At 43.0% G+C, this 27,175-nt stretch overlaps 2 protein-coding genes across 2 annotated transcripts; one reads left to right on the top strand and one right to left on the bottom strand.

Annotated features, from left to right (window-relative positions):
- CUNH3orf52 (chromosome unknown C3orf52 homolog) lies at nt 1–26,718 on the bottom strand. The gene is made up of 6 exons (XM_054577225.1): nt 26,525–26,718; nt 21,436–21,565; nt 12,384–12,511; nt 9,580–9,647; nt 5,985–6,178; nt 1–1,368 (listed from the first exon to the last, which is right to left on the bottom strand). The coding sequence occupies exons 1-6, from the start codon at nt 26,660–26,662 to the stop codon at nt 1,364–1,366; spliced, it is 663 nt and encodes a 220-aa protein (XP_054433200.1). The 5' UTR covers nt 26,663–26,718; the 3' UTR covers nt 1–1,363.
- Nucleotides 18,229–18,902, top strand: LOC129073566 (V-type proton ATPase subunit E 1-like). The gene is made up of 2 exons (XM_054577227.1): nt 18,229–18,259; nt 18,325–18,902. Exons 1-2 carry the CDS (start codon nt 18,229–18,231, stop codon nt 18,900–18,902), a joined length of 609 nt encoding a protein of 202 aa, XP_054433202.1.
- Nucleotides 26,719–27,175: the final 457 nt, after the last annotated feature.

Consider the following 27,175-nt stretch of genomic DNA (forward strand, 5'->3'; position numbering starts at 1 on the left):
CACTTGACATGTAAAAAATAAAGAGGAAGAAGGATAATTCACCTGTTTCTCTAGTTTGAGGAACTATCCTCAAAAATGATACACTGTGTTAAAATAAATGTATCTTCCAGTTAAATAAGAAAGTTCACAATAACCAGAGTCCTGGGTCACAGAGAGGTCAGGGCAAATCTACCTCAGACACATCTCCATACACAGCTGCCCCTCATACTAACTTCCACCTCAGGCCAATCTAATTGAGATGTTAGGGTAAAGGAACTTCCATTATAGGGTCACAAAACTCTCTCCTGGAAAATTCCCAGCAAACAATTTTCCCAACCAACCAAATATTCTGTTCCCTCATGACAGGCAACTCTACATCTGCAAATGACTGATCCACTCACTAATATTCCCCCCACCCTGCAAATGAACAAGCATTAAGCTCCCAACAGTTTATTTCAGAGAGTGGTTCTCCTGTTTCATAACCGTCTTCAATAAGCTCCACAGTCAATGCCTGAAGATACTGAGTCCTACAGGAAGGCCACTGACACTGGGCAATGGAAAGCCAATGTGTCAGCTACAGCAGATGGTAAGGAGTCCTAATGACTCCCTGATGGAAGGTTGTGAAAATATACAGGGAAGAACTATCCAAAATGATAGTGTGTTCAACTCTCAGAGAAGCATGTTGCTAGGTGTTCAGAAGCCACAGGAACAATGAGGAGATGCAAAAATAATTTAAAAACGCACATCTATTTCTGCAGCTACAGATAACACAGTAACATCGGATAATGTGCCTTCGTACAGCTGGTTACCTAAGAAATGTAGCTACAGGTCATGAAAGTAGACACAGAGCTATGCTACTTTGATCCTATAAAGTGCCTTTCTTTTTCTCACAGGCTTGCTTAGAGGTAGATCCAATATAATGGTGTGTGGGAGGGGGATTTCAGTAAGTTATTGGCTCATTTCTCCCTTACCTACTGCAACCTTTCCCTGGGCTCACTCCACCAGCACAGGTTGGCAGGATCCTGCCTGAAAGTCTACCCTAACACTAAAAAGAAGGTGTCCACATGTGGGTGGAAACAGCTAGTGCTTCCAGAATAGCGATGGCCTCACACTGCAAGGTCTACCATGCTACCCCGTCACCCCGTCCCATCTGGCTTCGTACCTTTGTCAAAAGTGGAACCAGAACAGCTCTTGGGTGCTGTTTTGCTAGACATCATAACTATGTACAATCAGGAGAAAAAGGACCGTGTCCACCACTCTAGTCATTTCAAGTCCTTCAATGTTAATTCACAGTGTTTTTTTTTCCTATAAAATAGAATGGATTCTCCTCATCCCACGATTCAGGGGATCACAGCTTTCACACACGGGACCGACCTCTACCACTTCATTCTGAAAAGAAAATACAAACAAAAGGCACTAAATATTTTAGAATCATGCTTATTTTAAACATGTATGCCTCTATTTGACTTTGTTTTGAATACACACTCATATAAAATTGGAATATTTGTAAATTCCTAACAAATTTACTCTTTAGTCTATACGCACACACACACACACACACCTCTGAGTCGTTTTCAAAAAGCAAGTAGCACTCTGTTTGCTCATTTGTTTTGGTATGATTCATGAAAACATTTGATGAGGGCTTTTGGATACTGAGGACATTTTAACATTGTCTTTTTTCATAATCTCACTATAAAAATACCTCTAAATTTTCAGTTTTTTTTACAAGGTACACCATATATTGTGAGAAATTCTGATGAGGGAAATGGTGTGAGGCTGGCCTGACTCAGGGGGTGCTGCCCCCACAAGGACCTGGGACACTCCACAGAGAGCCCTACCACAGGATCTCACAGTTGACATTGGGGGCTGGGTCATTCTTTGTAGTAGAAAGCATTGTAAGATGTTTAAGAAGAATCCCAACACTAGATATAAGTATCCAGTATACACTCCCAACTGTGACAACTAAAAATGTCTCCAGCCCTGACTGGTATGTCTCAGTTGATTAGGCATTGTCCAACAAAGCGAAAGGTCACCGGTTCAATTCCTGGCCATGACACATGCCTGGGTTGAGGGTTTGGTCCCCAGTTGGGGCGTGTGCAAGAGGGAACCAATAGATGCGTCTTTCTTACATTGATGTTTTCTCTCCCTCCCTTCACTTCTAAATAAGATCTTTTTTTAAAGTTAAAATCTCTCCAGACATTGCCACATATCCATGAAGGGGGGAAAGGGGGTGCAAATGGCTCTCAATGAGAATCAGTGCTCTTTAGCTAAAATCTCCAAGTCTTCTGGGGAACCAATGAACAGCCAAAATGGTTTCCCTTAATACCCTCAGGTGGTTCTTTCAAGGACAGAACTCATACTGACTTCTCTGCCAGCAGCCAGCTCGTCATTTTACCACAAAATGTGCAAACAAGATTCACTGGTCTCCCTTCCTGGATCTTTTCATCTTCTCTCTCACAGAAATCCGGTTTTGCCTTTGTTGCCTCTTAGTTTACTAACTGACTGTTTGCATGTGAGAAACCTGTACAAAGTAAATAACCCAGGTCCAAAATAGCTCTTGACTCACTGTTAAATTTTCAAAACAGACTTCTCCTCCTTATACCCAGGCCCCCACCATACATAAGGTGAACAAGCCCAAAAATAGAGGAGGTAGAAGGCACTGATGCATTAAAAACATTTCTTTAAACTAGAGCTTATTATGATAAGTGAAATAAGACAGAGAAAGACAAATACTAGGTGCTCTCGCTTTTTTGTGGAATTTAAAAAATATTAACATAGAAAAAGAGAGCAGATTGGTGGTTGGGTGCATTGGGGGAGGTAATTTGGATGATGGTGGTTAAAAAATACAAACTTCCCGTTATAAAATAAATGAGTGCTGGGGACGTAATGCACATGATGACTATTGCTAACACTGCCGTATGACATATTTGAAAGTTACTAAGATGGTAGATTTAAAAAGTTCCTATCTCAAGGCAAAAACATTTTTAATGTCAAAAAGAAAACAACAGCTCAAAACGAAGTCTCTTTAATTAAGTCCCACCAAGACGTACTTACTACCTAACTCGCGTGCAGTGTCAGCCTTTCTCAGGAAAAAGGCTACAAACCAGTGAGTCTGGAATTCCCAGGTCAGCACCAGCGAGGTCATCTGCCTGTAAATCCCCCTGTCTTCCCCTGAGAGAAGGAAACCTGCCTGAAATAATCAATTCTTTCAGTTTCCTTATCCTACCCTCTTTCTGCTTATAAAAACCTTCCATTTTGTATAATTCCTCTGAGCACCTCTCTATTTACTGGATAGGATGCTGCCTGATTCATAAATCATCCAATAAAGCCAATTAGATCTGTAAATTTACCCAGTTGAATTTTTGTTAACAGTAACCACGAGGTGACAGATATTAACTGAACTTATTGTGGTAATCATTGTACAGTATCATTATGTGTCAAGTCATTATGCTGCACAACTTAAACCCACAGTGTGGTAAGTCAGTTATATCTCAATAAAACCGAGGCAAAGATAAATATTAAAATATTCCCTTCTGATTATATTATTAAGGGAAGTTTTTATTTTTATAAGGCATCAAAATATGCCTGCAGCTGGGTCAAATAGTCATTGTAGTTCCAAATTAGTTAATGAAAGATACACACATAATACTCTAGGAATCCAAATCAGGGCCCGATTTAAGGGTTTGGCTCTACAGTGCACATACAGACAGACCCCAAAGGAACTAGAGACTGGCCTCAGGGAATCTTTGGAAAACTGAAATTGTAGAATTTTGTGTAGGGGGAGAAGTTATGTGCTTTTTTTTTCTGAGGAGAAGGTACTTGTCTGTCTTCAAATTCTCTAATGGGAATACAAAACCAACAATTAAAAGAACCTCTGGTCTTTGAAGAATGAGAACATTATCTTTGTGGAAAACTATTTGCCCAGCTCATCACTGGCATGGGAGTAGCCGTCCAAGCCCTCACAGCATGTGAACATGGGGAACTGGCCTAAGAACCCCACTGGGTCTCACTCGATTCCTCCCTGGGGCCTCCACCTACCCCTGCCACAGCCATCTCTTCCCTTCCCTTGGAGGATTCCCCTCACCTGGACCCCTCCCTCGGCCTACCTGCCTTCTCTCTCTCATTTGGTTGCTGTCTACCCTTCTATTTGAGAGTCATATTCCTGAAAATATTAAATGGCTAAAATACTGCCAAGACACACCCTGGGAAATGGATGTGGGGTCACAAGAGTCCCTCCAGAAGAACTGTCTATGAGAAAAAGTACAATCTCCTGAGGAGCAGAAACAGTGTAGCGCATGCTGCATTGCCACCCCCACCCCCCACGCACCCCGCTGCTGGGGCCAGAGGCAGAGTGTGGCCCTGGGGAAATGTCTCAGCCTGAGGCTGTTTGGCTGAGCTTTCCTCAGGCCTCAAAAGCAACTAAGCCCTTTATCACACTTCCAACCTCGAAATCCTCTTCAACGTTTTCTCACCCTCCTCCGTCCTCCCCTCACCTGTGTTTGGAAAGAGCAGGTAACCACAGAATTTACTGACAGGCCTGAGAAAATCAAGACCAGTCACACCACAGCAGCTGGTAGAGTTCCCTTCTCTCACTTCTTTACTCAAGGCTGGGTCATAGGTTTTTCTCTTTCTTTCTTTTTAAAATTCTTGTAGAAGGTGCAGAACCCTTCACTCCACACATGTATGCCATCTGCCTGGCCCACAGACACACCTTATTTATTCAGCTGCTCTGTAAGGAAACTATTTGTTTATGAGACTTTCCCAATGAGCAGAAGTTTGGTCTTCTAAATGTCATTCTTTCTGTTCATTTGCTTAAAATAATTTTCTGTGCTCTTAGGCCAAGATTCATCTACTCTCACCTCCCATCCTCAAGACGTGTGTCATCAGAGCAAGCGCCTGCTCTCGCACTATGAAGTCAGCAAGTGCTTCATAATCTTTCTGTTCACGCTTCTGGGGCCAGGCTGCTGGCACTGTGCCTGATGCTAACCACATCTTCTTCTCATTTGCCTTTTTCATTCATTCAACTAGTATTTCTGACTGCGGATGTGCAGAGAGTGTTTCTGATGGATGGTAGATGAGAAAATAAAGTACCCATGACTGTTGGCATTTGGGGCTAACAAGAGCCAGAGCATCTGCACGGGAGGACTTGGAAGTGGGAAGTGAGGAGGGATGGAGAGTAAAAAGTCAAAGCTTCAGTACAGATGATGGAAGGATGTTTCAAAGCTGTGGTCGCTCTACCTTCATGCCTTCATTTTCTTGGTCTTGGGCAAAGTGTTAAGTGTTCTCTGACAAGTGGGCTGTCTTCTATGTTTATTAGACAACATATCACTTTTCTTATTCTGCTGTTAGTCTTAAAAGTGAATGAGTAAATTTATTATAATTTTCTAAGGAAAGAGATTAATTTGACTATTTATGCCCCTCTATTAATTTCTTAATGAACTCATTGGCCTTCAACAGAAAAAGAGATAAGTTCCCATATTAAAATAATCCTTCAATGATTTAACTATATTGTTTATTTCAAATTCTTTAACACTTACTTCTCTTGTGAAACTGTGGTGTTTCCATGAAAGATACAGTCATACCTCAGAGAAATTGTGTGTTGGGTTCCAGACCACCACAATAAAGAGATAATCACAATAAAGTGAGTAAAAATATTTTTGGTAGTGAAGGGTCTTGCCTTTGATTTATAAACAATGCAACATCCATAAAGCACAATAAAATGGGGTATACCTGTACTAATAGTATTATGCAATGAAATGTGGGGCTTAGCATGTGAGTGAACTACAACATGGAAACATTCAGCAACCCTCATCTTTATCGTTTAATTATTTGTTTCCATGATTTTCCCCCTACTACTCAGATTGATCATGGAGGGCAGGGACTGTGTAACCACCACAGAACACAAAACCTCACCTGCACGGTGATCAGCCCAAACCCTCTGTCCCCAGTCTGGGTCTGGTTCACGTTTTTACCATCACAAGTCTGTCCTGACTTGTTCGACTTACCATCCAGGGAGAGGGACTCTGGATCAAGCCCCAGCGTTTCACAACCAGACAGGTTCTGATCATGGAAATCCTGTAGCAAAATGCCTAACACCAATTCCTCACTCATCATATACTTCATAAAATTTTCATCTTCCAGTGGAACCCCAAACTGCAGGTAGTAGGTTATGGTGGCATTTTCTCCTCTGAAAGGCAAACTAAACAGAGACAGTCAAACATAATAAGATCACATTGCAATCCCAGAAATTGGTTTTAGCAATAACATTTTTTTAGTTCTACATGTTCTTCCAAGTACAAAATAGCAAAGGGTGTGCTGTCCTGAAAGAATCCCATTTGATAGGTCTAATACAAAAAGCTTAGTCAATCCTCACCTAAGCCAGTGAGGGGAGAGATGGGACCCAGCTACTGCCAAGGAAGATCCAAGGGCTGGCACATTGTCTGCCCCAGTACCAGCCTTCTTTTAACCTCCCAAGGCACACCAAGGAAGTCCTCTTCTCCTCTGGTATTCCTTTCTTAGTGTGTTTACACTACATCCGTTCCCTGCCCTAAGTGTGTGTTAGAGCTGTTTGCTTTAGCCAGTTAACTATTGTTTTGTTTTGGTTTTTAATTAATTGATTTCAGACAGAGAGGAAAGGAGAGACAGACAGACATTGATTTGTTGTACCACTTCTTGATGCATTCATTGGTTGATTCTTTTATGTGCCCTGACCAGGGATTGAATCCACAACCTTGGTTGTATCGGGACGGTGCTCTAAACTGATCTACCCAGCCAGGGCCCACATTATTGTTTACAGTTGGGTCCAAAACTCTCTGCCATCAGAGCTGCAGAACTCCCGGGCTCCCACCAACCACCCTGTGTACCAGGAGCAAATCATACCTCCCTGATTTGTCCCCAAACTGAGAAACTTATTCTGCCCACTTCCACTCCCAAGGCTGCCAGCTTCACAGCTTTCAGGAAAGAGACCAAAGGAAAAGGAGTGCTCATCTTCCTAGAAAATATTTTTCCCATTTCCAAAATAAAAATAATCATAGGGCTATTCTCAGTTGAGTAGCTTATACCACTTGTTAACTGCCACATCAACATTTTCAAAAAAGACCCAGATTAAGAGCAGGCAATAAAATTATTAAGATGTGGCCACATCTGAGACTCTTACCCCAGGGCAAGTTTTGTAGACACACCAGTCCCAGGAGCGAACGCCACCCCTGTTAAGTACAGGCAAGGGGCTCCCTCTTGAGGCCAGAGGTCACACAGGCCAATACCTTTACTTCAAAGTGGCTGACAACAGTTTATAAACAGTAAGAAAGCCAAGACGTGTGCCAGCCCCTGTGGTTTAAATGAATAGTAGACAGTCGAGACTCTGGAGAAACATTTCAAGGATGCCACTACAGGCAGGGTGAAAAATGCACTTTCAAACTCTAAGCCAGGAACTCTAGTTCACAGGTGTTCCCTCTGCTTTTCCTTCTAATTACCGCTAACAATTGTCACATCTTCACACACAGCCCCTCTGCACTCCCACGAGCAAGGGCTGGCATTGACATGTGGAATGGACCAGAGGCTGACTTTCACAAGACCAAGGCCAGAAGCTGAGTGCAAGGATTTGCTGACGTCATCCCAGCAAATCAGGTCTCAGTGAATTTATATAAGGCTGAGTTCTGAGAGGAGAACAGGGATTTTCAGGGAAGCAGAGACCCCTATGGGCTTTGCCTTATCTGCCCACCACCTGAGTGGGTCCAGCAGCTGCTGAACCAATGGGCCTTTCCCAGGTTCCTGCTGGGCTGGTCCACGGCTGAGGTCAGGATCTCCCTGTCAACACAAACGCCTGCCAGGCATATAGCTGTCTCCTGCTGCCATGCGGCAACAGCGTTTTTGGGGGCAATGACTTTTGTTTCTCCCTTCAACATTTTTGAAACTCTGCCTAGACTTTTAAAAATGAAACAAAAAATTCTTCCCAAGCAGAATTTCTTTATCCAAAATACTAAAACGCTTGGGTTTTTCTTTCCAATAACTTTTAAAGGCAGATTCTTTTATTTTAAGTCTTCAGATTCCCAGCCATGTTTTACTCATTTTTCTGATGAGTTTTTCCCAGTGTCAACCCCAACTCATTATGCAATCCCACCTCCTCTAAACTCATCGTTGGGGGCCAGATTCTTGAAAAAGCCTTTCAGGCTCAGAACATGATCCTTCTGTCAAGTCTGTCCCAGTCTTTGAGTTGCAAGTTGGGGCAAGTGCACAGAGGAAAGCAAGCTGGGCCTGATTGTGCACTTCTTCCTTTTCTGTTGGTGCTTTAATACCAGTGGTTTGTGATTAAGACAAGCAGTATCAAAGAAGGCACCTAATTTGGCCATAAAAAAAGAATGAAATCTTATAATTTGCAACAGCATGGATGGACCTAGAGACTATTACACTAAGTGAAGTAAGTCAATCAGAGAAAGACAGATACCATACGATTTCAATTATATGGGGAATCTAAAGAACAAAATAAAGAAACAAAATTGAAACAGATTCATAGATACAGAGAACAGACAGATGGCAGGGGGGTTGGGGCTGGGGCTAAGAAATACAAATTAGCAGTTACAAAACAGTTACGGGGATCTAAGTACAGCATAGGGAATATAGTCAATAATATTGTAATAACTATGTATGGTGTCAGAGTACTAGAAATTGTAGGGGGAGCACTTTGTAAAGAATATGATCATCTAACTACTATGTTGTACACCTGAAACTAATACAAAATAACACTGAACATAAACTATAATTGAAAAATAAAGTTTAAAAGGAAAAGAAGTCACCGTAAGTTAACATGCACATAAGAATCCATAAAGGAGGAGGAACAGCATTGCCAAGGCAACCTGCCACTGCATGTGTTTTCAGACATCGGGTCCAATTCCGTTCTACTCCATTGTTTTACTACCTGCTTCACATGCTTCCCCTCCCGGGACTAGTCATATAATGGCTTGGTAAATATATGGTTACAGAGGGGAACTTCAATGTAATATTGCCTTCGATGGTCACATTCTGGGGATATCATAGGAATAGTAGATAATAAAGTATGTAGGGTAAATAAATACATGTATAGAAGTCCTACCAAACTGTTGATGGTTGCTCGTTTTGTAGAAGGAAGTGCATTTACTACGTGTGCAGAATTTATGGGCATACGGGGGTAGGAGGGCAGTAGTGGGGAATAGAAGGCAGGCTTTCCCTTTAATGTGTATCTTTATATTTTTAATATTATACAAGGAACATGGGCTCCTGTACTATTTTGTGTTCCTCAGAATCATAAACCAATACATGGCTTCCATCATTTACATCACATCACTATCTGAGCTCTAATTTTATTTCTACCCTTAGCTCATTTGAGTATCCACTATTAAACAGGAATGGTATGCCCAGGACTGGCTTTTCCTCTCTTCCATGTGACCTTATTGAGTCATTTAATTAGTCTGGGCCTCATTTTTAAGAGCTGAGCTAGCTGGTGTCCAAAGCCCTCCCAGCACCAACACTCTACAATTCTATCATCGGTTCCCTCTGTGCTTTGAGACTCGGGAAGTCCTTCTGGATAAATGGTGGTGTCACTTTCCAGATCCTCCACATTCTCACCTGAAGTTCGTTTCCACTGAAGTAAAATAACGGCTCAGAGATGGCGACGAAGTGTACACATCTATGAGCTGAAACAAACAGGAACAGGTAAAACAAACACACACATTATTGCTGCGTTTTATTGGATATCATCTGACAAGGCAAAGCTAATCCTGAGTCAAGTAGAGCCCATGCTAGCTACAAATAAACTTATCCAGAGACTCTGGATCAAACAGCAGAAATAAATGGGCCTAGCACCAACCAAAAGTCAAGTTCACACTCACTTAAAAGAATCTCTTTTCATAAGGATCAAGTGACCAGGCTGAGATTTCAAGTCCTCTTATGTATTGCACTGACACGACGTGGCCTTAGTGATGAGGGTCGTCAGCAGCCTGAGCCTGCACAGAGCCAAGGAACATGGGAAGGAGAGAACACCGCCCTGTCTGGAAGACTGCAGAACAGGCCACTCAGCTCTTCTCTCCTTTCTCTAGAACTCCATTGTAAGAAGCAACAGCCATTTTAAGCCAAAGGGAGGGCACTTCCCCTGGAAAATGGGACCAAGTGGGAATGGTGTATAACAGCAAAGATAATGGAGTTCTTATTTTATGGTAAAATGTGCAGACTGAGCTAGGGCTCAGTGAGCTGATTACCAGAGTCAGGCACAGTGGCTAACTAGAAAACAGCTTCCAAAATAAGAGAACTACCTCCCCTAGGTTATCAGAGGCACCACGCTTAACTCTTACATCAAGCACATGCACACAGCTAATGGGACGGCTTTAGCAGAGCAATGGCCCTCGCCATAAGAGAACACTGGCAGTGAGATACGAGAGAGGCTTTTTGTGTTCATGAAAGCAAGTCAATAAAGCAAATGAGAGGACATAGTGTTCCAACATGCACCCCCATTTACCTTCCATATTCAGAACTTTTGGAAACTGGCCTAAGTGGAAGAAAGGGGGTTCTCAACCTGACAATAACACAGTGATTTCCCCAAGTTCCTCATTTTTGTTCCTGAACGAATTTTGTTGGGAAGCTGGGGGGCAGGAGTCTTTTTCACTTCACTGTACCTTATTTTTATCATCTGTAAATCAAATAATTTTTAAAAATCTTTTACAAGGTTCTTTATATGCATCTCATATGTACCTGTAAGTACACAGGGAGAGCACAGTGATTCCCATTGGCCAGAGAAGAAGCCAGCTCAGAGGCCTGTGAACTTGGCCCTGGAATCACTGCCAGTCCCTTTACCACTACGCAGTGACGAGCCACAAATACCCATAGAAGCTGCTCATGTCTGGCTCTGTGCCAGAGACATGCATCTCAGGTGAATAATTAACGTTCATTTCCCTTTAACACGGAGAGTCCAGTCTGCAACAAGTGACATGTGTGGTTGCTGATTTATTTTGTTTCTGCTCATCAAATGCAAAACCCCTCGACTGAAAAAGCAGCCAAAAGGAAAGCAGCAAGGGGCTCTTCACTCTGTTACTTGCTGTGGAAGCAGCTGGAGCAAAAGGAGGAAAAGGGAATTGCAGATAAGATATGAACAAGGAAAAGGGAAGAAGAGAAACTGGGAATAATCTTCCCATAGTACAAACTCCTGTGATCAAAGAAGCGATCGCTATTAGGCACTTGGGTACTCAGAACCGACTCCGGCGTGACTGAGATGGAATTGCCTCCTTCTGGGGCTTTGGCAGAAATCAAATGAAAGTCAAATAAAGAGGACTCACCCCGTTTGACCTATCACTGCAAAGAAGAGTGCAATGGCCAGCAGGCTGGCCTTGCTTAGATTTCCTTATCAAAAACTTTTGGGTCTGGATGTGAACCACCCTGTCTTTGACAGGATGACCAGGACAGCCCCGACCAACCCTCATGGTCTGGCTGCAGAGCACCCATATTTCACAGAGGGCTTGTTCTCATGAATTTCTCACTCCATAAATCATGCCACATTCACCCGTAGGGCCACCCAGTCAAGAGCCTTGAGTCATGCTCTCCCTCACTCCCACACCCAACTAGCTATTAATCCTATTGAGTGAGAAGACCTCTTAAATCTCACTTGAATCTGCCTTTTTCCCCCTGACATTACCCTAGTGCAAGGCTCCCTCGTTTGCCATCTGAACTACTTCAATACCTTCTAACTAGACGGTAGCTCTAGTGTTTTTTCACCATTACACAGAAAGGCTAAAATGAAGGTTGACCATATCAAACTGCAGATTAAAATATCTTAGCGCTTTAGCAAACTGTAGGAAAACCTTCAGGATCCAACCCTCCCTTCTTATTCAGCCTCACCTCTGCAAGTACCCACCACATAGCATGGGGAGTCCATAGTACACTGCTGAGCAGACCCCCATCCAAAGTATCACTCTCTCTAGGAGGACTCCCAAGCCTCCATCCCCACCTCAGCGAGTCTAGGTTCTCCACCTTTGTGGTTGCAAAACAGGTACATATCTCAACAATAGAATATATCATACCATTTTATAATATCTATTTATTGTTTCCTCTACTTGGGCTGTGAGTCCTACTAATGGCACAGAGTTTGAGGCCCTGACACTTGGCATGTTGTCTAGCACATTATAGACCCCAGATGAAATTATAAATTAAATCAAATTTAAGAGCAGAGTGAAGAAAGAGAACACTGTCCTCCCAGGATGCATTTAGCTGGAGGCCAGGGCTCTACCCTCTGGTTTTGCATGACAAAAAATCCATTTGTAAGTGTCTGTTTCTGCCAAAATCCAAGCTTAAAGCTACTTTTCTGTAGCTCTATGCCAACTGTTGTGGCAGAATCCATATTTCTAATGTTAAGAACTCAGTAACAATGCATAAGGCCCCATTACCCTTTTCTTGAGCAGGTGAGGCAATTCCTCTTCAGTAACACACTCCTCTGGAATCTTTAATGTGACCAAAAATGTTTTATTTGATGATAACTCAAGTATTTCATTTTCATCTTCATCCATGTAAGTTACTAAAGAGAGTGGGAGGTGGAAATAAAAGGTAAAAGTAAACATATGCACAAAATAATGAATTTATTTTACTTTAAAAATAAACAAAACAAAACAACAATAACAGCAACAAAAAATGATGGGCACTCATCAAGGACAAAACCTGGCGAGAGTAAGCAAGTATGAACAGAAATGCTTTCTCTTCTTGGAAAAACCAAATAAAGATAGGGTCTTGCCTCCAGCATGATAAAAATTTTGTTTCTTTTATATCATAAGGGGTCTCAGATTCCTTGACTATAGGCAGGGGGAAGGGCCAGAGGAATGGAGTGAGAAGATCATGAATTTGTTAAACTGAACCTGCAGCTTAGCTATGCACACAGGTGTCAAGTCAGGTGCTGGGGGACAGTCGGGGCAGGAGGGATGAACAATGGGCGATGGGGGACAGGGAGTGGGCACAAGGAATCATCATCAACCAGAACAGAGGGGGACTTGAATATGAGCATGTGAAACCATGTCTTGAAATCTCCCAGGGAGACACAGGCTGGGTATAAAGTAATCACTCAAGAATATGTCCCACGGGAAGAATAATGACACACTCTGTTTGCAGAAGGGTAACCAAACGGCACTCAGAGCCCCTCGCTGCAGGACTTACATTCCAGAGACAATGAGTTCTGTGTGGCTGCTTGTACTCTAATGACTGAGCTAACTGATTCGTATGCAGTTAGAGCTAAAGGTAAAACACACAAAGTCAGGAGCCAGGAGCTAGAAGCTGGCACTCCCGGCCTTAATTATGCTCCCAGCTCCTCTCGGCCTCACCATCTGAGCCCACGCACAGACCACCTCTCTGGCCCTGAGAAAGGTGTGGGTGGGCAGAACCAGGTGTTAGAGTTCCCATAGACTTTTCTGCCCAATTCCATGTTTCAAACTTTGAAAGGACCATAAAGGAATCAATTCAGTGTTTCTGTTAGAAGGACAGGTGAAAAGAACTAAAAATTCTGGCACTTATTCCCTGAGGAAGTCCAGAAATGGGAAGCATGAGCAGCAAGAGAATGTGCGGAGGAGTTAACAGAGCGGGTGGAGACTGCCAGCTTGGAGATGCCCGGCTGCTCGAGGCTGGCCCGGCTGGCCTCTGGGAACTTGAGTTTCGGAGAGGTTCCCACCATTCCCTGGTAAGGGTGGCTCACTGTGACAAAACTCTGTACAAACAACGTGTTACACTGAACATTGCCTTTCCTTTTGAAAGTCTGGAATTTTAGTATGTGCCTGGCACAGGCTGCCTATGTGACCAGCCCCAGTAAAACCTGAGCACTGAGTCTCTAATGAGCTTCCCTAGTGGAAAGATTTCACACATTGCTAACAACCTCATTGCCAGAGGAATTAAGTGTGTCCTATGGGACTGCACCAGGAGAGCACTTGTGGAAGCTTGTGCCTGGTTTCTTCTGGATTTCCCTTTATATACTTTTGCTATAATCAATCATAGTCATCTCTATGACTATATGTTGAGTCCTGTGAGCCCTCCCAACAATCATTGAATCTAATGGTGATCTTGGGGGTTAAAAAGACAGAGAAAAAAAAAAAACCACGTAACTATCCCTGAATCTTTACTTGTTGTAAGTCATTACATCATTTTGCCTGACAACAGCAGAAAACTTGCAAAGTATAGGAAATTGTAGCAAAGCAAGACATTAACAATTTGTTAGACAAAAATTTGTTCCCCCATATTTTATATTAGATAGTTGAGGTCATAATGAAAAGGTTATTTGTATCCTGTTTTGTTGTTTTTTGTTTTCACTGCTTGTTTGTCTTCAGTCTTTTGTTGTTGTTGTTCTTGTTGTTGTTATTAACATATCAAGAGCCATTCCCTATGTGTTTGAAATTCCTTGAAAGATTATTTTAATGCTGCATAATGTTCATAACCAGCGTGCTCATTTTCTTAAATCTTTTAGTGTTTTCAGATTTCACTGCTATAAATAATGCTGCAATGACTATATTTGAGCTCTACACCCACTGCATACATTTCCAAAGTAGATAGCATTGCCTGGGAAAGGGAAAGGGGAAGCCAGAGGATGGATGCAGAGTTTACATAACTGCTGAATTCAAGGGCCCTGAGAAGAGAGGCCAAGTTTGAAAAGAGATCTCCAATACTAATAATTCTAATGACATATACTTAACTTATATTAGTGAGTAATGAATCAGTCCCAAGACCTGGCCAAATAGCTGTGTATGTTAAACAACAATAACCACTGGTTTAACTAGTCAGCTAAGGTTTTATGACACTAATGAGGCTTCATTTGGGAACCATTTTCCATGTAGAGAAAATGTGTTTTAAAAAAAACCCACTTAAAACATGTAAAATACAATGCAAGCATTGCAGGTATACAAGATCAGCTCTTTGGCTAGAATATAAGAAATGAGGCAGAAGAGGAAGGCTATAAATGCCAGATGTCTGTATGAGGTAATGGAGACTGTTACATGTCTCCCAGGAAGAAGTGGAGGTGTATCTGGTAGTGATGGACGGGATGAGAGGGACCCAGGAGAGAGTAGAGGCAGAGGCCCGTAGGTGCAAAGCTGGGAGAGATTTTGATTGACACCAGTAGGAAGTGCAAGGAAGGAAGAAAGAAAGCGCGGGAAGGAGGGAGGGAGAGAGGGAGAAAGAGAGGACAAAGTCCAGAATAGTGGAAATAGAGCTGACTTTAAAAGTACCCAGACTTAGTTTAAATCCCAGCCCAGCTGTTTATTAGCCATGTGATCGGAGCAAAGCACTTATATTACCTCTGAAGCTGTTTCTGCCACAGAAACATCAATACCTACATTGTAAGTGATGATAAACCTGAGAACCAATACCTGTAAAGTATGTAGCATGGTGCCTTGTGGAAACTGGGTAGCCAATGATGAAATTTGCTGTGAAAACACTAACAAGGAATGATTGATAAAAGTTGGTCATTACCTAGATCTGGAAGAGGAGAAGAAATCAAAAATGTTCCAAAATACCAAGCCTGGGTAACAGGAAGAGTAATGGCTACTGTATAAAGCATTAGGTACAGACACTCTGATAATACTTGTAGATATTTCCTCATGTAATTCTCAAATCAACCCTGTCAGTTAAATACTAATGTTTTCATTGTAAAATAAAGATATCAAGGCTTTCAGAAAGGGCATAAGTTGTTCAGGTCATCTGAGCTACTAAGTAGTAGGACTGAGTACATTTCTAGACTCAGATTCAGAAATCACTTATATTTTAACAATGGGGAAACTGAGGTCAAGTGGGTTGAAGAATCGCCTAAATTTACACAACTGGATCGTGGCAGAGCTGAAATAAACCTGGTCTCCTGATTCACTGTGAAGGTATAAAGGGTTAGCTTACTGGCAAAGAGGATACATGTGAATTGTAGTTTCACATGCATAATGATTGAGACGATAGTTATTTTCAGGTAGAGAGGTCCAGCAAAATGTATAACTAAAACCCAGGAAAAGCGTGTGGATGTAGGGCTAGGAGTCACCTCTGAAAGGAGATGGCTATTGACTGAGGAACAAAAGAGCTCCTCAAGGGAAGAGTGAAGAATAAAAAAGGTAAGACAGCTCAATAGAAGCCTCCTGTACCACATGTGAAGGCCAAAGGCAGAAACGGCAGGAGACCTAAAGTCTGAGAGTTCTGAGGACAACACAGTCAACAGAGCTGAAGGCTGCAAATAGGTCAAGGGATGAGAAAGGGGCCATTCCTTGGGTTTCAGAACCGAGCAACTGCCTGTGACCACCAACAATTTTGGACCAATGGATACAAATGGTTTAGGAATGTGCAGGAGGCAACTTCTGAATGCAGATCTCTCTAGAGGTTTGCCAGTGAAAGAAGAAAAAGAGAAAAAATACCTAAATGGAGGGGCAAGTTTCTGATGGAAGATTGCTTTGAAGGAGAGACGGTGCTAGCACATTTGAAGAGGCCCAAGTCAAAAAGGGTCCGAGGATGCTTAGAGAGAGATGCACCTGTCTAAAGGTCCACAAGTCAGAACAAGCTGGCAAGGATTCCATGGAGTGCACAGGAGAAGGAGTCAGGCTTGGGAAAGTGGAGAAACATACGCAACTTGAGGGAAAAAGGAACAGGTGAAAATGCAAAGAGATTTCAAAGTGCTGGGCCTACAGGGTCCTATTATGTTCCTGCCCTCAAGGGCCTTGGTAGCTTAGAGCTTGCTAAGGCTGTCTGCCTAGGATTTTTCCATGAGTCACCCAACACCAGGGAGCACTGCCCTGTAAAACCTGCCTGCCAACACCTGTGATATTATAAAATGGAGCTCTTTTTCACAGGCAAAATAAATCCATTCAATACAGCATCACTTGGAAAGTCCCTGCTTACATCTCAGTACCATAGCGTCCCTACTCATGGAAAAGCCTGCAGGTTAGAGAGCAAAGGGGTCCAACAGAAATCCATAATGCTAACATAGGGACTCCTAGTGTTAAATCCGCTCATATTTAAATCATATTTCTAAGCATCCATTTACTTCTTCCAGTTTGATTTATATGACACTTAAAATATTTTGCCCAAACCAAGGAAGGTTTCATTAATAGAGTGTTACTCAGCATCTCTCTCCTTCCTTGTTGGGGCAAATTAGTAAAGAAAGCAGAACCCTTGAGGACACTTAACTGATTCTCCAAATTACCCACAAAGAAGGTGAGTTAGAAAGAGGAAGGTTTTGTTCCTTTAGTCTTCACACCATGGAATTGATTATTCCTTAGGGAGGAGAGAATCCATTACTAATCTTTCCCTAAAGACCTGTGAATTCGATAGGATTCCCTGGGCCCTGCTCATAAAATCCTCCATATAAAATGATTTCATTGTCTACTGTGAGCCCGTGAGTGTGCTAGCTTCCCCTTCACAGTGTGTACACAGCCCAGCTCGGCACCTTACACTCAGCCATGACCCTGAATTTGCCATTACTTCAATGGCATGCCACGGGCAGAGTGGCAGGAGGGCCCAACCCACATGCAGCCAATAAGAGGTACACAATTTGCAGAGAAAATAATAATAAAACCAAGCACAGGTTGCTCTGCTTGCATTCTTAACAATGTCAGCGATAAGACAAACCTCCCCACTGGGCACCTCACCCTGGTATTCCATTGTCTCTTCCCCGGCTAGTTACACTTGACATTCTGGGATGCATGTACTGTCCCCTTCTGGGTCCATTCCAGGTCCAAAGTTACTAACGCCTCAGTCTGAGAATGACAGAGACCTAAGACATGAGATTAAGGAGCAGAGAGGAAGGGAAGGAAGAGACGAATGGTAAATATAGTCCTGAGCAACCTTACTTCTTAGTGAACATGGACAGCCACAGGTACAGCCCTTGACACTCCCAATAATTCCTTTTTTCAAGATGTTACCATTTTCCACACAGTGCCCAGAAGTTCTGCAAATACTTGACTCTTATCAATGGGCGTGGTAACTAGACAATGGCTGATTATTACAGACTGACATCCCAGAAGTGCCTGTAGAGCTGCTTTGGGTGAAGCTGAGACTGTCTCAGAGGGGTAGCCTGTTGTCACCTCATTCATATCTACTGTACCCCCCACCACTTGTCATGACTCTCCCATGGTCCCAAACCCTAAGGGCTGAGGTGCCAAGTAAAATAAAAGTATTTCCCTGATTTAAAAAAAAGTAAAAAATTGGGGCTTTTCTTTTTCCTTTCCTTCCACTATCTCCTTCAAGCCTAAACTCGAGCTAGCTGCCCAGCACCCTAGCATCGTTTTCCCCATGGCCCTCGGCAAAACTGATGTGCAAAAACAGTTTAAGCATATGATGCTCTTATTAAACAAGAAGCCAATGAAAAAGCATAAGAAGTAGATGCAAAAGCAGAAGAAGAGTTCAATAATGAGAAAGGTCATCCTGTGCAAACCCAGAGACTAAAGATTATGGAATACCATGAGAAGAAAGAAAAGCAGACAGAGCAGCAGAAAAAAATTCCTATGTCCAATCTGATGAATCAAGCCAGACTCAAAGCCCTCAAAGTGAGAGAGGACCTTATTACAGACCTACCAAATGAAGCAAAACAGAGACTCAGCAAGTTGGTAAAAGGTACCATCAGGCACCAAGTGCTGCTGGATGGACTGGTCCTCCAGAGTACATACCAGTTATTGGAGCCCCAGATTCTTTGTTGCTGGAAACAGGATTTCCTGCTGGTAAAGGCTGCAGTACAAAAAGCTAACCCTACGTACAAAATAGCCACCAAAAAAGATGTTGATGTCAGTATTGATCAGGAGGCCTACCTGCCTAAGAAGATAGATGGTGGAGTTGAAATCTATAATGAGAATCATAAAATAAAGTTTTTCAATACCCTAGAAAGCCCGCTAGATCTCATAGCTCAGCAGATGATGCCAGAAGCACAGGGAACCTTGTTTGGTGAAAACGCCAAGAAGTTTTTGGACTAAGCCTTTGGGAGGTAGAGTTTATACACTGCTATGATGTGGAAGTTTCTGATATTTGAAGGAACAAGATTATCTTTAAATCTTCTTCTTTGTTGTTCTATTCTTCTGTATTTATCAGTAGATATCCTTCTGCACTAATGCCCTTAGCCTAATTGTTAACAATAGGAGAAAGTTTCATTCTATATCAGGAAACCTACCTCTAGCTAACCTAAAAGTACCACAATTTCCAGTTGGTTCTACAGCATGAAGATGAAGAAATTAGGTAGTAATTGCATGGACTTCATCCAGTCTTCTGCTCTTCCTCTGCTTCTAGTTATCTAGGCCAGAAGTTACATGTACGGTGTTCTCTGCCATTAAGTCTCTGCTCTTTAGGTTTAACATACATGTGGGGCATGCACTCCTTCCAACAGTCGTAGCTTCACTGTTACCTGTTTGGGCCTAGAAGTGCTCCTTATCTGTAAATGTGGTATAAAATCCAAGCCATGATGCTTTATTTATTAAAACAAAAGGTTTATGTGAAAAAAATAATAAAATAAAATAAACAAAAATAAACATTTTTTTAAAGTAAAAGTTTTAAAATCTCTCTTACAGCATTGGCTTTTTAAGAATAGAATTTTCTAACCAAATAGAAAATGAAGTTTGCACTGCAAGTGTTAAAAAGTTCTTCCCTGAGTACCCTCCTATGGACTTGGATGTTCTCTGAGAAACTATTGAGGGAAATGGAATCCCTTCCTCTGCATATTGCTCTTTGTGAGTTGAAGGGGCAAAATAACCTGTGATAATGGAAGGCAACTCTTGAGTCTTGTGCTTTAGAATCCTGGCTATTAAAGCACCTGGATCTGTTGCATCATCCTTTGTTATAGGCCTTAGGTGCCAACAGGCAAATGCGTCAGCTTTTAGGTTGGCACCCACTGGTTGTGATAGGACAAGACTGTATGACTCAGCTACAGTTTCCACATCCACACGTGGGAGTTGATGGAGAAAGGGAGTATCAATGCTCACACAAAACTTATAGTCCGCAGCATGATGGAGGAGGTGTAGCAACTCTTACTAAGTCTTCCCCACCTCAAAACCAGCCTATGGCCTCAAAGAATCACACATCTCACCTCAACAGTGTCATAAGGAAGTAAACATGGTGCCTGCGAGAGAAACTCACATGCTGTCAGTGTGAGATTGGCACATGTTATCAGTGTTTTCCTATTCCTTCGGGGACCACAAAACTTAAGAGAAAGGAGATGAAAAGGTTGGGAAGAGGAGGCACAGGAGGTGAATGACAAATGCAGTTCCTGAGGAAAATTCCCAGGGCACCTCCTCTAGAGAGGTTCAAAGGTTTCCCTTCTTGCTCTCATCCCATGTCTGGGTTTGCTGTGGAAAGTCTGACTCAACCCGGATCCTCCTCAGACTTATCCACAAGAGCAGCTCAGCTCCAGAAGAGGCCCCTCCCCCTACAATCACTCCCACACACAAATAAAAGCAGTTTTCTTCCTTCCTGTTTTGAAATTGAAATGATTGCTCTCTGGAGGGTGCTACTTTTAAGTATAAAAACTTTAATATTGATAATCATAAAAAATTGATAACAACCCAGAAAGCTTTAAAATGGTGGGGAAGACTACCATATTCAGTCATTAAAAAAAGCTTTTAGACTTATTGTGGTGATCATTTCACCACATATACAAATACTGAATCATGTTATACACCTGAAACTAATAGAATGTTATATCTCAATTATACCTCAAATAAAAAAAACTTTTTTAAGATATTCAGAAATAGCTTTTAATTAATTTGTAAAATGATGTCAAAATAATTAAAATCTTACAAAATAGGTACGCCACAGGACTACTGAAAAAATGATTCCAAATTATTTTTAAAATGCAAGTGACAAGAAGTAAAAATTGAAACAAAACATTAATAATACAAATGAATTTTATGAGTAACAACATGAAATTTTTATATTCATAACTAATTTTAAAATGATATAATGTATGTAAAATATACAGTCAGCATATGTTTTTGTCTTGTACATACATACAACATAAATATAATAAAGTTATTTCCAAAATAAGTTCAAAAAATGACAACTTACAGGTACAAAATATTATAAAGTTTTTAAAATTTTCAAGTATACTATTCATTATTTTAACATGATAATCATATACCAGGTATATAAGATGAAGTACAACAATTTTCACTAAACAAACTGTAAGGAAAAAGTCAAACAAGCATGTTTAGAGATATAAAAAAATATAAATTAGCATTTAAATAAGTTAAAAATTTAAGAAATCTTCAAGATCCAATGGACCGAGTTTAAAGTAAAACAATGGTGTTCATTCTACTTCCGGAGCTTATAAAACAAACAACAAACAAGGATCATATATTTCTCCTATCCATATAACATATTCCAAGCCAGTTTTAAACTCAAATTATAAATAATGAAATATTTATACCATTGAGTACATATACAATTGCAGTGTAAGTCATAAGCATTAAACAAGTTGTCTTAAAATGCATCCGTTTAGACATTTATAAATCCTCTTACCTTTCATAAGACATAAACTCATGATGAGCACTATAATGAGGCCTATGAAAATGGAGACGATGGCCATCCACAGTTTACACTTTCCACACAATTTCCTGTTGCAGGAGCTCCAAGGGCTTTTCTGCTTAGCCTGGAAAGCAGAGGGAGACTGTGAGGCAGTCACCTGGTTGCAACAAGCATGCTGGAGTACTTAGTACGGACAGTGATACAGAAGCGAAGGCAGCAGGATCCTGACCTGAAGGGGCTACATTCTCCTGAGTCACATTTACAAAGGGGTAGAAAGGAACTTCACAAAAAAAGTCAGCATGAAAACGGCCTACAGGCTCTGAGGGGGGCAAAAAAGCAGGATTTTGAAGGCTAGACAGAGAAAAGTATTCCAAGCCTGGGAAAGGGCATCCTTGGTGTTGATTCATAATGGAAATGGCCAAGAGACTCATCTGGTTGATTTTTCCATTTCAGGAGCAAGTAATGGGAGTGAAGATTAGAAAGAGTGAAAGGTTGGTATGTATTTGAGAGGGTTTTGAATGCTGCCAGAGCAGTGTGCACTTAATTAGTGTGTACTGGGAACCTGATGAAACAAAATCTGAATTAAAGATTCAAAGCAAGGCGATGTGTAGTTTAGCGTGGACACACCAAGAGAAAGCTAAGAAGCAACTGCTGTGACCTTGACTCTATGTAATAAGGGCCTTGGGAGGGAATGAAGGGAAGGACAAGAGAGACACCAGGAAATAAACTGTAATGGGCTTAGTGATTCACAGTGTGGGGTCAAATAAAATGATTACAGCCAAACCCATTTCACTTCATCCTACCAGCCCTACAAGGGAGGCTTTAGCCCATTTCAAAGACACAGTTCAGAGAGATTGGCCCGGAATAACCCCTGCTGTGTGTCACTGCAAAGCTAGGGTTCTCTCTGTCTCATCTGCAGCCTCTGGGTCACTGTGCAGAGCTCCAGGCTATGAACAAGCTTGGCTGCCATGGGGCTGCCTCCACTCCCAGCACTGCCACCTGCTCCTAAAAGGTCCCCTGGCCCTTCTCCTACTTCCCAGTAGGCCATTAGGTAATTCCCACATGGACACCATGGGAAACAATGGGATATGATGGGGGGAAAGTGTGTTTCTGAATCAGAATTCCAATCACACTTATACCACTTCAAGTCAGGGAGGCCATCAGCAAGCCCCTAAGACCCCCAGCCCTAACGTCTTCAACTGTAAAACATAAAGAATAAATATAGCTCACCGGGATGTTGTAAAATCTAGAGATCATGTACATGAAGCACTTGCTAAACAAATATCAGGACCTCAACAAATGGGAGCAATCATTACTGAGTGGCTCACCTGTCCCACAAAGCAGCAGCAGGCACTTCCAGGCGCTTGCTCTCAAATTGACTGACAACTTGCTTACTTTCTCTCCCATCATGATTCTGGAGGTGGCCATCAGAAAAGAAAATTGTTTGTCCGCATTTGGAGTACAGTTCAAACTTTCTCAATGAGAGGCTCCCAAGCCCGGCTGCAATCAGAATCACCTGAAGAGGAACTTAACCTACAAAGATCTGGGTCCTACCTGGACCTAAGGGACCGGAATGTAGGGAGGTAGGGGCAGACCCGGGTTTATAATTTTAATCTTCCCAAAGTAAATCAATTGCTTTTACCGGGGTTGAAACCTCTGGTCTGAGGCCTCCTCACTCTTCAGGGGCCAGGTCAAATCTGTTCTTCCGTGGCGGCCTCCCCACCATTGCACCCATGGAGAGATGTCCCAGCATATGAGCTGTCCCCACAGCTCACCTGGCGCTGCCTCGTCTGGTTTCAGGTTCCGATACAAACAGATAACTGGCATTTTCTCCTTAGGTAAAGTGAAACCACATTGGAAGGGAGGTTCTTCAACTTCCCCATTCTTACATCCCACTCTTGTGCTTCACACAGGTAACAGGCATTTAATAATGTGTTGCTGAGTTACAGAGGGCTCCAAAAATGTTAAGAACGTACCCTGAGAAATTCTAGCGTAGAAGTCCCACTTTGGAGCACCCGAGCACACTCTGCGCTGGCTCTTCGAATTGGGGGTAAGGGCGCAATAGATGCCCTGGGGCTATCTGGGCAGAGGAAAACCCTTATGAGGTGTTTCTGGGGTCCAGAGACAGAGCCACATCTCATCTCCACCCAGAGGCGAAGACAGAGAACTGCTCCAAAGTCACCAAAGTCAAGGTCTCAATAAGGCACATGGGAAAAAGTCATAGGGCAAGGAACCTTTAACTTTCAAGGGGACAGAAATGTATCTTCCTATTTACAGAGTTCCCAAGACATGTATCATTTGAGTTCTGATATAAGAGGCAGCGTGGACCATAAAGATTAGTTCAAAATGGTACTAAGTCTCAAAGGAGTCCCAGAAGGAGCATCAATGCACCTCTTCGGTTTCTTGCACCTTCACTTACATTATCCCTTAGAAGTGATAAACGTAGGACCACTTCCGGGGGAAGTCGGCTCAGAATTACACAGCCCTCATCCAGGAAATGCCTCTTCCTGGCCAGCCCAAAGCTGCCACCCTAGAGCCTGGCCCCCTACCCACTCATCAGCCCTAAGACAGGGACCACTATCCCTTGCATGATTAATCTTTACAGAATTTAAGTCACTATAAAATGGTCTGTCAGCCACTCCCAACCTGACACTGAGCACAGTGTTTCTCTGCTGTCTGCACATTAGAATCAACCCAGGAATTAGTATTTTCCAGAAGTGCCTCCAGGAGAGTCCACTGTGCCCTGAGGGTGGAGAATCTCTGATGCAGGAGATGTGCACTCCCTGTGCTTTCTGTATCTCCCCTCAAAACCAGATCACGAAGACACACCGCCTCCTTCCCTGGCTTCTTCATCCTCTCTTGCTCAAATTTTAGGTCGTGGTGAAAAGCCACAGGCAGTTTCTTCTGCAAGGTGCCTTGGAGTTTTTTGCAAACTGCATCTTACATTCTATGATTGCACTAAGTGACTCAAGAATTTGTGTGGCTTTCCTCCGAACATTCCCCAGATATTCACATCTCTCTACAGATAAGAGTCCAAACAGTCCGAATACATGGCAAAGGTCCTTCAACAATGGCAGGACTACCTATCTCTTGGATACAAAAAGCTTTTTTTCTCTTTGGCTGAATCAGAAGCAGATATTACATAGATCTAGGAAAATTTTCTTAGCATGTAGAAAAATCTATACTTTAAAATTTTCCTTGTGGAATTTAATCCACTTGTTGATCCATGCATGAAAGCCGGTTGATTTTTGTCCTAAATTCTGAACAAGATTGAATCTGAATCTTGTGCTTGTGCTACCCAACTTTTAAGAACTCTACATTACTTGACTTTTCAATTTAAAATATACTTCAACTTATTCTACAGAACCAAAGAGAAAGGTTAACACATTAGATAAAGTTTTTTTCTCTTTTTTCCCTTTTTAAAAAGTTTTCCCATTCAAGCATTTTTAAAATGTCCTCCAAGTGCTCATAATCCCTTCACCTTCATGCCATCCTGTCATTCGACACAAGTTTCCTATTCAGTGACCTACAAAGCAAATTCACAAGAAATTCTAGGATATTTGTATATACCTGACTCAGAAGGAAACAATTAGAACATGAAAGAGCAATCTATACTAAACAAGTGCTAAACAACTATAAAATGCTGATGCCCTACATGTGTTTGGCATTTTCTTCTACTCCACTGTTTTCATCAAGACGTTGCCAAGCCTCACAGAGAAACTCGTTCAGCCACTTTACATTCCACTATTGGAGAACTGGGAAAATACAGACCTCAGTGCCTTGCCCCAGGACACATTTTTAGTTGTAAAGCTGTCACCAGGCCTTGGATCTCTGGATTCGGTCCCAAACCATTAAGTCTTTGGGGTGTCTTGGGTCTATCTAACATGAGGCAAGTATTCCCAATTCCCATTCCTACACACGTCCTTGGAAGACTGACATAGCAAGGCCACAGCTATAGCCACTTCCACAAGGATTAGGCCATCTTCCTCCAACTTTCATTCTTCTGTGGTGTTCGTCTGTCATTCAAATATAACGTACCAAATTACTCTCCAGGGCACCTATAGGTAACTATAAAAGCAGACTTTACAATATTTCCAGGAATCAATGTGGAGGCAAAATCAATACTTTCACCTTTGGAATTTCCTGCTTATCTCTGAAATGAACAGCTGAGCAGCCGAAGGGTGGGAGAGGAGGGGTGGAGTAGAAATATCAGAATGGAACCATGTATATGGGGAGTTCCAGGAACCCAAAAAAACTCAAGCCAGTCTTAGAGGTTAATGACAAGGTTCATGGCTGAAAATTCAAAGTCTCTGCTGTTTTACAAGCATTTGATGAGAATGAATAATACTCCCGTCACTGCTAGGGCTTAATCAGAAAAGAGTACAGACAAAACATTACCGAAGACTTCCTCAGAGTTCGAGATGAGGCCGAAGCAAATGAGGTGCAACCTAGTTCTCTGGGACTGAAACGCCTAAGCAGGACAACTTCACAGCTCCCCACATCTTTCCCCACCCTCAGCCCTTCTGTTCTTGCTGCCTTTTCCACTCTCGCCATCTCTCTTGCTGTAAAATCAAGTGGCCACATTGGTTAAAGTTAGCAGTGTGTGTATAGAGGATGTGCGCCAGGGTGGGGATGGTGGACGGTGGGTGAGAGTTGGGAGGGCGACGGGAGAAAGTGGCAAGGCAATAAATAAAGGAAGCCAAGACATGCCGAAGAAAAGGAGAAGCTGCCGTCTATCACTCTACTTCTCTCTACTGGATAAAGAGAAAACGAAATTAAAGGATATAGGACTTTTTAAAAACCACCTCTTTCTCTGGGGGTTCTCTCTCGGAAGAGAGGAGCCACGCACCTCCAAATTAGGATTCTCCCAAGTCCCACGGGGGCCGCAGAGCTGAGAGGGGCCTGAAGGCTGGAGGGCGTTCTGGTGTCGCTCCACTGAGAACTTTCTAGGGCGCACCACCCGCACCCAGCGGCGGTGGCGCCGAGAGAACGGGCTGGAAACCCGACACTGCGGGCGCCAGGCGGGTCCTGGCGGAGAGCCCGGATCCGGGCGCGCTCGGGCGGCGCAGCCAGGAGACCTTACCTGGGCTGGACTTGGCTCCTCCGCCGGTAAAGGGATGATCCGGATGGCTCCATTGAGAGGCGTCTGCTCTTCCAGCTGCCCCTCGACCTCCGAGAGCTCCAGCTCGTTTCCGGGCGAGGGGGGCCTGGCTCCGTCCATGGACCTCAGAGCTGGACAACACAGGCCGCCGGGAAACAGGCAGCACACACCCGAGGGTGCAGAGTCCAAAAGCTACCTGCCGGCTGGCTCGCTCTCCACCCCCGGGCGGGTGAGACTTGGGGGCAGGAGGGGCGGTGCGAGGGGAGACCTCAGGCTGCGGGCGGGGCCCTGGGCTCCCGAGCAGAGGAGAGGAGGGCTGTTTTTCTGGTTTGTTCAGGGCGCTGCCGGCACTGCCTTTCCCCGTTCTTGCCCTGTTCTTGCTGATACGAAGCCGAAGCTGAGCCGACGGGCTGGCTGGCTGGAGGGCGGTGGCACGCACGGTCTGGAAGCGCCGTGCCGCCGAAGAAAGTTGGCGTTCCACCCCGAGGAGCTATCTGTGTCTGGGACATGTCCTCGCTTTCGCTGCCTAGCAAAAGTTCGTTCCTTTTATTAACAATAACTATGAAGCAGCTTTTGCTGCCGGCATCTTGCGAGGTTCTGAGCATATGAAGATGAATAGTAATACACAAGAAC

The sequence above is a fragment of the Pteronotus mesoamericanus genome, unplaced genomic scaffold (assembly GCF_021234165.1).
Source record: "Pteronotus mesoamericanus isolate MK-2021 breed Mesoamerican mustached bat unplaced genomic scaffold, CSHL_Meso_final contig_42, whole genome shotgun sequence".
Taxonomy (NCBI): domain Eukaryota; kingdom Metazoa; phylum Chordata; class Mammalia; order Chiroptera; family Mormoopidae; genus Pteronotus; species Pteronotus mesoamericanus.